Source organism: Hemiscyllium ocellatum, chromosome 7, assembly GCF_020745735.1.
Source record: "Hemiscyllium ocellatum isolate sHemOce1 chromosome 7, sHemOce1.pat.X.cur, whole genome shotgun sequence".
NCBI classification, from domain to species: Eukaryota; Metazoa; Chordata; class Chondrichthyes; order Orectolobiformes; family Hemiscylliidae; genus Hemiscyllium; species Hemiscyllium ocellatum.
The window spans coordinates 64,430,816-64,444,387 of record NC_083407.1 but is presented as its reverse complement, the minus strand read 5'-3'; the positions used below and the strand labels follow the sequence as shown (position 1 = coordinate 64,444,387).

The window sequence follows — 13,572 nt, the reverse complement described above, 5'->3', positions numbered from 1 at the left end:
GTAAGATTTATTCTCATTGATTTAAAAGCTGTATAATGGTAAGTCAAGATGATGTGAACATATTAGTCAGAGGTATCCAGTGCAGAAAAAGGCCCTTCAGTCCAACGAGCAAAGAGAGCCACCGAACGATTCTAATTCCATTTTTGACACATAGGTTTGTATGGCTTGGCATGCAAGTGGATTCTGTATACCTGTTTATCACTTATGCTGACTTAATTTACATTTAAAAGGTTACAAATACACATTAAAGTTAGGATGTGATAAACTTGGCACTTACGTAATGCAAACACTTTAAATCTATCACATTAACTTAAGAATGCCGGTAGTTAGTTCCAAAGTAACAATTTATTAATAATTTGATTTGTCTTGCCTCTTTAAAAGAGTTATTGAATTAGTTCAGATCTTGAGCTATTTTTTCCATAATCTTGCAAATTTGGTATCACTTTTTAGCCACGTGGTGTATACATACTTTATGTATTATTGTATTGCTTTTAATTAATCTTGATGGGCCAGAATTTGCTGCAGCAGTTATTTGAACATTTTGTTGTCGTTTCACTAGGCCTTGCATGTTTATGGTATTACGTAGAGTCGTAGAGATGTACAGCATGGAAACAGACCCTTCGGTCCAACCCGTCCATGCTGAACAGATATTCGAACCCAATCTAGTCCCACCTGTCAGTACCCGACCCATATCCCTCCAAACTCTTCCTATTCGTATACCCATCCAGATGCCTTTTTAAATGTTCCAATTGTACTAGCATCCACCACTTTCTCTGGCAGCTTATTCCATTCATGTACCACCCTTTGCGAAAGAGTTGCCCCTTAGGTCTCTCTTATATCTTTCCCCTCTCACCCTAAACCTATACCGTCTAGTTCTGGACTCCCCGACTCCAGGGAAAATACTTTGCCTATTTATCCTATCTATGCCCCTCATGATTTTGTAAACCTCGATAAGGTCACCCCCCCCCCCCCCCCCCCCCCCCCAAACCTCCGACGCTCCAGTGAAAACAGCCCCGGCCTGTTCAGCCTCTCGTTATAGCTCAAATCCTTCAACCCTGGCAATTTCCTTGTAAGTTTTTTTCTGAACCCTTTCAAGTTTCGCAAAATCCTTCCGATAGGAAGGAGTCCAGAATTGCATGCGATGTTTCAAAAGTGGCCTAACCAATGTCTGCAACATGACATCCCAACTCTTGTACTCAATATCGACCAATAAAGAAAAGCATACCTAATGCCACCTTCACTCTCTTTCAAGGAGCTATGAACCTGCACTCCCAAGGTCTCTTTGTTAGCAACATTCCCTGGGACCTTATGTCTTTTAGTGTGTCCAAGAGCTGAAAATGTGAATATAGAAGGTGAAAACAGTTATCTACCAAGTGATGGGTAGGCCACACAATTTTGTATCTTCTAAGCAATCAGGTTGAAAGACTATAACCCTAAAAGTATTAGAATTGAGAAATGCAAAAAAATTGCAGGTGAACTCAATGCCAAATTGGGTACTGGAAGAAGTAGACATGAAAAGAAATTGGATTAAGGGTTGATGTGGAAAATAAGACAGGAAGCAAAAATAAAACTTGATAACTTTTTAAATTAAATGAAAACTTGACTACCATCTCCCCAGTAGTAGTGGATTGGTTAAAATTCCTGAGTCTCTGGGGTCTTTTGAAAGTGAGTGTTGCTTTTTATAAACTAAAGGCAACATATTGCAGATACTGGAATTCTGAAACATACACAAAATGTTGGAGAAACTCAGGTCTGGCAGCATCTGTGACAAGAGAAAAACCAAGCCTTTATTCTGAAAACGAGTCATATCAGACTCAAAAATGTTAACTCTGCGGATGCTACCAGACTTGTGATACTTCTATTGCAATGTTAAAATAGCATTTAAAACATAGATCAATTATTGTCTTAAATTACGCAAAATCTAAAGAACAGATCAACTGTATAAAGCAACAATGCCATGGTGGCGCAGTGGTTAGTGCTGTAATCTCACTGCGCCAGGGACCCAGGTTCGATTCCAGTCTTGGGTGATTTTCTGTGTTGAATTTGTACATTCTCGTGTCTGCGCAGGTTTCCTCAGGTTTCCTCCCACAATCCAAAGATGTACAGGTTAGGTGGGTTGGCCAATCTAAATTGTCCATAGTGTTTCAGAATGTGCAGGCCAGGTAGATGAAGAGGGATTACAGGGCAAGGGTAGAAGGCTAGATCTCGTTGAGATATCTTAGGGTGTTTGGTGTGGACTCAATGGGCCAAATGGCCTGCTTCCACACTGGAGGAATTCTGTTAAAAAAATGGTGTGCAGTATTTATGCATCTAAGCTAGTGTAAAGCTAACAGTCCTTGTAAATTGCTTCCAAATAGACAACTAGATTTCCTTTTAGTTTGAAAGTTCAGCTTGAGATGGAGGGAAAGCAATTATGCACATTGCAAGGAATATAATGCCTTCTTTCAGATGATCACAAATTTAACTTAAGCAGCAGACTCAATTTTAAATCTTTAATTCCCTATTCTCTATGATCATCTTAAAGGTCCTAGTAAAATAATTTGATTGAATGGTTAATTTTTCTCCTCGCGTATATCTACTCATGCAATGCATATTGAATAAACGTTCTTAAAAGCCAATTGGGTAAGGGAGAAATTTTGTTGAGATGTGAGTGGAAAGATGTAGGAATAAATGTGGATGGCTTTTTGAAAGAGTTGAACATGATGGACGTAATTACCTCATCTATATCTGCTTTATCCCCAAAAAATAAAACATTCTTTCCCATCTAACCAGTGAGGACCCCTCAGGATCTTATGTTTCAATCTTGCTCTTTTAAACTCCCAAGAAGTATAAGCCTAGCCTGTCTAACCTTTCCCCATAAGGCAGCCCACTTATTCTAGGCATTAGACATGTGATAAAATAATCAAGACATGGATAGCTTTCAGAGTAGATGAATTGGTCTGAGGCAATATTACAGAAGTAGAAATAGGTGTTTTTTGGAAAGGCAGATACGTGGTCACAAGCTCATCTTGGAATCAGCTGTGCAACCAAGGTTGCAAACTGTCTGGTTGAGCTCAGTTTCTGAGAGGCATAGGAAACAGTTTGTTTCTGGTACGAAAGGCAATCATATTTGCCTTGCAAATATTTAAGCCAAGCAAATTTTTGCTTAGTACTGTTAAAGATTTTGATTGCTAAGTTATATCGAGATAGTTGAGAGAGCTGCTGCTGAGCCTAGAGTTGGGTGTCGTCAGTACAACTTGTGGAAACTATTGTATGATCTCACTACGGTGCATCATGTAGATGAGAATAGGAGCGCTGAAGTGTATATTACTGGTTGAATCCAGGTATAGCAACCAGAATTGGGGAAAAGTTGCTAGCCCTGGCTCAGTTGAAAACATTGTTGTCTTTGAATCAGTAGCTTGTGGGTTCAAGTTTCATTTCAGGGTTTGAGCACACATTGAAGCTGATAATATTGAAAAGACATTGAAGAGTTAGAGATTTTAAGAGTTTTGGTAGCGGTAATAATGTTATTGTAATAACAATTGCTATTTTGAACAACTGCTGCATAAATTCAAACCCCACCATAGAAGCTGGACGAATTTAAATCAAATTAATAAATCTGGAACTAAAATACTTGCCTCATTAGTAGCAATCATGAAACAATATTGTTGTAACAACTCACCTGGTTCATGATGTTCAGTGCAGGAAACCTATCTTCTTTCCTTGTACTGGTCTATGTATGCTTCTAGTCACATCAGTGGGCCACATGCAAAGTTAATGTGTTCATTTGAAGAAGTTGGGAAACCCAGCATTTAGAAAATGTAAGAAGGACTTCATTGTACTCCGAATGGACCTGAAACAGCAGAAACCTTTATTTTAGGCTTAGCTAAGCCACCATCCTCGCCCCTATGATCATGGATCTCTGTTCAATTGACCATTGCATCTTCTCTCCCAGCCGTTGTGATCTCTGTCATTCAGCAACCCAAAAAGCATAGTAATTTTGTATTTTATTGTTCTGTTGCGTAGCCACATTAGTAACACCTTTGAATCAGGTTGTCTTCTGGACAGGGATCTGCTTTTTACTTGTTTCCAAAAATAGCAAAATTCAGGAAATATGCACTGTTTTCTCCAGTGTTCTTGACAGGATATGTAAGTAGTCCAACTAGGGAAGCATTAAACTGGACCTGGTTTTGGAAAATGAGGCTGGCCAAGTGAGAGCGACTTTAGCAGGGGAGAATATTGGGAATAGTGACCATAATACCATGAGTTTTAAGATACTTGTGGTTAGGGATAACAGCAGACCTTTGTATCCTCTTTGGCCACAGGCAAGGTCCAGAAGACTGGAGAATAGCCCATGTTGTACCATTGTTTAAGAAGGGTAGCAAAGCTAATCCTGGAAATTGCAGACCTGTGAGTCTAATGTTGATGGTAGGGAAAATTATTGGAAAAGATTCTTGTGGACAAGATCTATATGCATTTAGAAGCAAATGGACTTATTAGCAGTAGCATAGCTTTGTGTGGGGGAGGTTGTACCTCATGAATTTTATTACTTTTTTTTGACAAGATAATGATGATGATTGATTGTTGTCTACATGGACTTCAGTAAAGCCCTTGACATGGCAGACTGGTACAAAAGATGAAGTCACATGGTATCAGAGGTGACCTGGCAAGATGAATACAGAACTGGCTTAGTCATAAGAGACAGAGGGTAACAGTGGAAGGATGCTTTTCGGAATGGAGGGTTGTGACTCGTGGTGTTCCACTGGGGTCAGTGCTGGAACCTGTATTGTTCGTGGTCTACGTAAATGATTTGGAGGAAAACATAGCTGGTCTAATTAGTGAGTTTGTGGATGATACAAAGTTTGGTGGAGTTGCGGATAGTGAGGAGGATTGTCAGAGGATACAGCAGGATATTGAGGCGTGGGCAGAAAAATGGCAGATAGAATTTAATTCGGACAAATGTGCGATGAAGCATTTTGGAAGGCACAATGCAGGTGGAAACTATACAGTAAATGGCAGAATCCTTAGGAGTATTGATATGTAGAGGGATCTGGATCTGGGCCTGCGGGTGTGCAGGTCCACCTGTCACTGAAGGTGACAGCGCAGGTAGATAAGGTCGTTTTTTAAAAAAAAAGCTTATGGCATGCTTCCCTTTGTTGGAAGAAGTATAAGGAAAAACAAGTTATGCTGCAGCTTCATCAAACTTTAGTTAGGCCACACTTGGAATATTGCGTACAGTTCTGGTCACCACACTAACAGAAAGATGTGGATGCTTCGGAGAGGGTTCGGAAAAGGTTTACCGGGATGTTACCTGGAATAGAGGATTTTAGCTATGAAGGAAGGTTGGAAAGACTGGGTTTCTTTTCGCTGGAGCATAGGAGTTTGAGGGTAGCCTAATAGAAGTTTATAAGATTGTGAATGGCATGGACAGTATGTGGCTTTTTCCTAGGGTGGAAGGGTCAATTACAACAGTACACAAGTTCAAGGTGGTGGAGGAAGGGTTTTAAGAGATATGCAAGGCAACTTTTGCACACAAAATGTGGTGACTGCCTGGAACGCATTGCTAGACAAGGTGGTGGAAGCAGACACAATAGACGCGTTCAAGAAGCACCTGGACAAATACATGAATAGGAAGGGACAAGAGGGATGCGGATCCCGTAAGCAGAGACTGTTTTAGTGTGGATGTATTGGTGCAGGCTTGGAGGGCCAAAGGGTTTGTTCATGTGCTGTATTGTTCTTTCTCAGTAATTATCACAGTCGTTTTCTACCAGTTAATGCCTAAGCACACTTAAATTCCCAAACTACAACACGTGCTCCTGCTTTGAAATGTTTTGTTACAAAGTGAAATCTATTTTGACATGTTTAATACAACATTCAGGCCAAGAATTGCCTTATTTCATGTGTCGAAAAGTTAATGTTTATATTACAGTATGCATTAAGTCAAACCCAAAAATAAAATCTGTTTGTGTGTTGGAAGCTAGCTCTCCTTGTCCAAATGTTCTGTATTACTTTATTCCTCCATCATTTTTCTTTATAAACCAAGTGGTCCCCTCAAGACACAAACCATATTGCTGTTACTTCACTATATTTTAGGAATATGATCCTAAAACTCCTTAATAGCACTGTGGTGCACCTGCACCAGGTGGATTATGACCGTTCAAGACAACAACACCTGCATGAGAACAATTTCAGATTTGTTAATAATACACCTCATGGAAGACCTTCCTGAAAATAAAACCTGATCTTTCATATTCTTGTTTTCCCACTATTCAACGTGTAAGAATTTAATGGGTTGGACTGTTGAAGTTTTCATATCTGCTTTTAAGAAAAATTAATATGAGAGAACAATTGGGAAGGACATGCCAGAGAAATGTTTGTATACGCATTTCTGTGTGTTTGAGTTTTGGAGTTTTATCGATGTGAATGATTGGTTATGGTTTGACTTGCAAATCATACTATGGAGATTCTTAATAAATTTCCTATGTAGGGCATTCTGCATTTGTAGCTCTACATAATACACTTCCATCCTAATATGTTTAACTTTTCAGCAAATTTTCAGCCTTGTGATTTTGCTTTGTCTGAAAATAGTTTTCATAGATGATCTGTAACATGATGTTTATACTGAACCTTGCATTTTAAATTTAAGATTTTCTTCAAATTACAGAAGGTACGCAGTACATTTTGAAGTTAACATTAAAATAGCAGTTGAGCTTTCTACCATTAAATCTTACAAACTGGGACTATATAATAATCAGTGGCAGTAGAATTCTTTCAGATCTGTTCTTGTAGTTACCATCTAAGCAGTGTATATTGAAGTTTACTTATTTAAAAACTTAAATTGGAATTCTCACTCATAGTTTTCAGACAGTAGGTTTACTTCACCTATATCTAAGGTAGATATTACTGCAAAAGAAGATAAGTACTAATGCATTATTTTTGGATATATGGTTTTCCACATATGGTAATTTTTTTTATAGTTGGACATGACATATTAGTATATTCAGTTTCTTATTCTCAATGTTAACTGCAAAAAAATTCAGGCATGTATGTTGTCAGCACACACTTTAAGTAACCATCTTAGCTGTTTTGCATTGATTTTGAGTGATTCAGTCAAGCTTAAACCTAGGATCTCAAATCTGAACACTGAAGTATGAGGGTGAATTGGCTCTAGAAGTTTGGGAAGCTGTAAATTTTAAAAAAAAACTTTAGAGAATCAATTTGTAAATTGAAATAGCTGTATATCTTTTCAAAAAACCCATGAGAAAGTGGTCTGTCCATAGCCATCAAGGAGTTATCTGTTGAGTAAATTGAAAGATGCTTGCATTGTTCATAACAAAAGTACTAAACCTGACAAATGGAAGGATTTTAGAATACAGTATTGTCTGACCAAGACATTAATGATGAAGGGAGAGAAGAAAACGGTGAACTAGTTAGAAACTTGAAATATGTTGCAAAAGCTTCCGTAGAAGAGCACAAAGGAACAAATGAATGAAAATAAATGTTCCCTTTTGGGCAATGTATTTGCAGATAGATTCTATTTTCGCTCAAAAAGTGCACAATCTGCAGGTCGTCAATCCATATAACATTTCATAAATTCCTACTTTGGAAATAGAACCAGTCTGACTCAAGTTTGGGATACAGATGAACTCTAATCCCACGCCTTTAATGCATTGTCTGAGCTGAGATGTCACTTTTTTTTAATCAAACCTTAAGTTATCTCGAGAATGTGGCTTCAAAGTAGTTCTGGGATTTACATATTAATGAAAATTACATATTAACTGAAACCTGCAACCCAGTTGAAAGACGAAAGACTTAAAAGTAACCTAGGTTTGTTCTATATTGTTTTAATTGCATGAAACTGTGATCTTGCAATAAATTCTGTGTCTTATGATCCTGCCCCACTAGTCACCTGATAAAGGAGCAGTGCTCTGAAAGCTAGTACTTCCAAATAAACCTGTTGGACTATAACCTGGTGCAGTGATTTTTAATTTTCTCAAATTTCAGAGCTGTCTTTTTTAAAAACAAAAGCTATAACATCATAGCGTAATGGCACGCTGTGGCCTTTACTCTGGCCCATCCTGATGGGTCTCGACCCGAAACATTGACCTCGCCACCTCCTGATGCTGCCTGGCTTGCTGTGTTTGCCAGTCTCCTTTTGGTCTACTCTTAAAATCCAATTGTTATAAAAAAAACTTGACCTTTCTTAAACCTCCCTGTAAGGCTTGGAGTCTTCACGCAGTCAACACACATGCACATGCCATTATCTAAGGTGTCAAAAAGCAGACCCAGCCCTCTTTGAATCTTTAACAACTAAGCCACCCAAGCTTGTTGGCAGATTTCAGAGAAGGTCTTGTGATCCTTTTAATTCCATTATCTTGCCTTAAAGCCACATTCCAAAGCTTCATAATCTTTTAAACTTTGTTTGTAATGCTGCATATTATTTTGGTAATAGCTGCGTTGTCCTTTTTTTTGGCGTAATGTGCATTAAAGGTTGTCCCATTCAATTCTACATACATCCAACAAAGCAAATATTATTATTTTATCTTTACTTTTTTTTCAGTTTTGTAGTGTCACCAAGGATGGGGAGCATTACATGACTCCAACAGATTTTGTGCAGAAATATTTGGGATTACACACCGATCCACATTACAACCCCAAGACTGTACAGCTTCTAGCTGGCGTGGCTGACCAAACTAAAGATGGGTAAGGTGAAATTTAACTTTTAATTTGCGAAATAATCTAAAATGTCTCTCTCTCGCACTCTTTCTGTACATTTTGAAAGATGTTTGTTTATAGTTGTGCAAAATTAAGCACAAAATGTTCCTGGTGATGATAAAGAATTGATCATTTGTGATGTTTTGTCATTATCGTATGAACTCCAAAAGCAAGGTTGTGGACAACCAATTGCAGTCCAGGAAAATGATAACTAAGCTGTCAACTTCTACAAAGAAATTTATAACTTATTTTTCTGCTCTTGTTCAGTTTTAAATAAATGCATATAATTAAATGATCAGAATTTAGAGAGTGGGAATCTTTTCCAGAAAGCTTTTTTATTGAGTTGAAGAGAAGTGTGTGTCATTTGCTTTTTCACCAGGATTTAGTGAGATTAACTTTTAGCTTTAAATTCTATAGGAAAGATAAGTTGCTGTCATTTTGCAAACCTGGCCATTAATCTTTTTTTCATGTTTTCAGTGCAGTATATTTATAAGAAATTAAAAATTACTCAGATTTGCTGAATTATGTCATTCACATTGCTTCTCTTAATCTGGAAGAATTTAAACTTTTATAAAATATTCACTCTCGCAGAATCATACAGTACAGAAGAGTCCCTTTGGCCCATCAAATCTCTACTGTCAAAGCTGCACTAAATCTGCACTAATTCCACCTTCAAACATTAGGCCCATAACCTTGAATGCTGTGACATTTCAAGTGAAGCTTGATGTTGGTGAATGAGCACCAGTTACTTAAAATAGTGTTGTCATTCATAGCAATCACAACTGGTTGAATTTCTGAAGCCATTAAGATTTTGTTCGTTTTTTTTTGCATTTATTCAGTTCTGTTTGTGTTGCTGACAAATGTCATTGCTTTATAAATTCTTAGAGAAGGTTCTATATGCAAATTATCACTTATTATTGTTACTAAAGAAGACTGTAGCTTCCTGATTAAGTGCTTTCTCCTTTTGATTGAGATTAGCACTCCATCGCGTCTGCTGTTTCAGCTTGCTTTCCCTGGATAAGGCTAAATCTTCACTATATTGCAAGGTGAATGTTGTAGTGTCACATCATATTACTGCAGTTAATACAGAAACTGCCTGATTAGAACTCAGCAGATATCTGACAATTATGAAAACACTGCAAAGCTTTCTTTAAAGTGAGAAGTCAAACAATCAAAAGTTTTGAATTGATTCAGCAGATACGTTAACGGTGTGTTGTACTTCTTTCAAATATCAGCTTTAAAAGAGGTTTGTTGTGTTCATTTACCGGAGGATGCCATCATGTCACGTTATGTCAAGCTAATTTGAGTTTTTAAAGTTATCCCGTGGAATGCAAACACTTATATTTTAATCAGTAAAGGAATCAAGTATTATAGTGAAGAGAAGGAAAGTAGTGTTGAGGATTATCGGATCAGCCATGAATTGAATGGCAGAGCGGTTGATGGGCTGAATGATGTGCTTCTGCTGGTAGGCCTTTAGGCCTAAAGCAAGTAAAAGCAAGTAAATGTTGGCACTATAAATAGTTGTGCATAAAATGACAACAGATGGATAAATAAATTGCTGTGGAAATTCCAAACAGAAAATTACTGATCAGCTGTTTCCCATAAATACTGTACAGTTTTAATTAAAATTTTGTATTTCAGTAAAAGTTAGCCTAGTATTTAAAATGACTTTTTCTATTTTTTTCCTATTTTCTAAGGATATTTATTGAAGAACCAGCACATATTAATTGATTGTGAAGTGAATTCTAATAAAACTTTAAGACAGACTGGATGTAACGAAGTGAAACAAGGTTTCAGGGTAAATTGGCAGAATATCAGAAAATATCCAAAAGAAAAAAGTCAAAATAATATTCTGATACTTTTTAATCGAGCCATATAACTTAACGAATGAAATATTTGTGACATAAAATTAGGCGCAAGAGTAGGCCATACATTCCAGGGCTCTTCTCCATCATTCAATAAAATCTGCATCACCTCCAGTTTTCTGCTGTATCACTGTGTCTCTTGATTTTCTTTAGTGTCCAAAAAATTATCAGTTTTGTTCTTGATTATCTTCAACTGGATATCCACAGTTCTCTAGGGTTGAGAATTCCATAGAATCACTGTCTTCTGGGTGAAAACATTTCTCCTCATTTTAGTCATACATGACCAGCCCCTTATCCTGAAACTGTGAATCCCAGTTCTAGTCCAGGCTCGTCCAATAGAGCTCTGCTGAGGAATCCTCTGTGTCTGTTGAGCTGTTCAAAATAATGTTAGTTATGATAATATGCATCTTTTGTCAGAACCTTTCATCTTGTACTCATTGGGATAATTTGCAAGATGCCTTGATGTGTATATGAGCAAAATTTTTTTTTCCCAGGAGACTTCAAGTTCTATGCTATGAAACAGTTATATATCTAAGTGTAACTGGAAGATCTTGCAAAAACTGTTCCTCAAATCAGCGTGTTTCTCTCCTGTATTTGATGCTGATAGGTTCACTAAACACTGTCATTGGCAGAGTAGCAAGTGTTTCAACATGATTAGTTTAAATCTGCCTGAGGCCTTGAGACACAGTGTGAGTCTGTGGCATGGCGATTTGGAGGATTGTAAAACAGTGGTTTTGGTCGAAGAAGAATGAGAGCCATGTAACTGGCTGCCAGGTGGTTAGAAGAACAAGAGTCGGGCCTTTGCAGGAATGGTAGTGGGAAGTTCAAGAGCAGCAGTCATGTTGATTAGAAGATGTGTTTGTACCTTCATGACCAGATGTCCCTTCAGTGATATTAATCAGGCAATCTTCTGGCTGTGAATGGATTAGTGAATGAATTACTGAGAAAGCATGGGGAATTTGGCGAGCAGATGGGTGCAGGCATGTTGTTAAGTTAGTGAATCATTGTGGTTGAGTCCATCTGGGTGAGTGTGTATATGTTTCTGAGCTATTCATACAACCTCCTTCCCCAAAAGCCTTTTTTCTCAAAGCAGAGTAGGAGAGGATGAAAATTCAGGCTGAAAGGCAGTCCACTTCCAATCCCCACTTTCCATGGATTCTGCTGACGCCAGTGCAGAGTGTGTGTTATGAGATGCAAACCAAAGTTGCTGTTAGTTAAATTAATTTTTAAAGTTTTTGGTCCTGGTCCCAATTCCATTCCTGAATTATTCGGGCTTCTGGCCTAGTTTTATTCTGTCTTCATCTCAGTTTCTGAACTGAGATAGGGTCGAAAATGGTTTTGCAGTTTGGCATTGTTTTAGTGGGCATTTTTAACAATTACTTATTTGAATTCTCAACTAAATTGTAAAACTTAACATTCCTGATGAAAGGCTTATGCCTGTAATGTTGCTTCTGCTGCTCCCTGGATGCTGTCCGACCTGCTGTGCTATTCCAGCACCACTCTCTCGACTCTGATCTCCAGCATCTACAGTCCTCACTTTCACCCTGTTGTAAAATCTAACTTGCTTAACTTTCATTGTTCCCACCCGTCCCTCCAGGCCATTCACGAGAGACCTTTTGAAATGTGGCCCCCAGTGAAAAAGTTGGTGAACCCTGTTCTAGATGCTATAACATGGAGAAACAACTTTGCAACATTAAGTTTGTCAAGCCCTTTAAGAATTTTTATTTGTATATTTCAATGAGACCATCTCTTACTTTTTAAACTTCAGTGAGACTTATTCTACACAAACTCTTTTGATTCTAGGAATCAATTTAATGTGCTTTCAGTGCACCATCTGTAAGTTAGAAATATATCCAGAGTGTACAGTGCTCCAGGTGTGGTCTTAGTAGAGCTCTATAGAATTGCTGAAAAATGTCATTAGTCTTTTAGTAAAGGATAACATCCCATTTACATTCATTGCAATTTATAACAATGAAGGAATTGATTATCAAATAAAATTTTCAGTCTTATCCTAGATATATGAATGACATTTGTAGCAAACAGTGTTAAATTAACTTTTCAGGACAAATAAAGACAAGCTGGAGAGTCATTAATAATTTAATTGGATCTGAAGATAATTATGCAGCCTAATGCAATGGTGGCAGGAAGTAAACAGAATTTTAAACTAATTGTCAGACCTTAAATGAGAGTTATGTTTTGTTAGAAAGCCAGTAATTAATTATGCTTGGACAGAAAAGCAAAGCTAATGCACAGTCCAGTGTACAAAGAATTAAATGAATATGCTTCAATTGCAGCCATTTTTAATTTTTCATAAACTACAAATTTCTCATTCTAGGTGATCAGAAATTTTTATGATACAATATTTCATTGGTTTATTTTCTATCCCCACAAACCCATGGACCTGGATTGGATACACTTTGACCTCAGTTGGCTCAGAGATTCCATTACCACGTGTATATGCGTATGCACTGGTGCTGTACTGTAATTTAGTGTTTCCTGACATTTGGCTACCTGGTGATACAGGGCAATGTAAACAATGCAGATTTGATCACTGTCCCAGCTGAAGTAATTCCTGGGGCCTGCCTCGCCTCCAGTATGATATGAAAAGAGCGAGAGTAATATAGTACATACTTTCTATCCAAGTTTATTTATTGTAGATAGGTTAAAGTGGTTCTGAGAAGAACAAGGGCCCATTGCTGCTCTATTCTACAATTGTTTTGACTCCAGTGCAGCTACTGCTGGATCAGTATGAAGATGTGAGATGGTGCTCCTTGAGCAATGTGTCATGTACAGTGCTTTTATCCAGATTGAAGTTTTTATTTAATATTGATATGAAGCAGAAACCTCTTCTACAAAACTGAAGTCGATAAATTATGCTGTATGTGTATCAAAATGTATTTAGCTCCAGTGAATGATAATTTTTTCCTGGCAGTCTGAATATGGAGAGGAATTCCTTTTTCCTTCTGTCACCAATTCAATATTCATTTAGTTGATGACATCCAGAATTTGAAAA

The 13,572-nt window shown here is 37.6% G+C and overlaps 1 protein-coding gene across 4 annotated transcripts in view; it reads left to right on the top strand.

Annotated features, from left to right (window-relative positions):
* Positions 1 to 13,572, top strand: part of LOC132817112 (electrogenic aspartate/glutamate antiporter SLC25A12, mitochondrial-like) — a 130,043-nt gene that overhangs the window by 4,605 nt on the left and 111,866 nt on the right. For 3 of the 4 annotated variants that reach the window (XM_060827289.1, XM_060827291.1, XM_060827290.1), the window contains exon 3: positions 8,540 to 8,682. In XM_060827289.1, coding sequence (XP_060683272.1) covers positions 8,540 to 8,682 — 143 coding nt within the window. Of the gene's footprint in view, positions 1 to 8,539; positions 8,683 to 13,572 lie in introns of those variants that run through there. The other variant, XM_060827292.1, reaches the window with a different exon arrangement.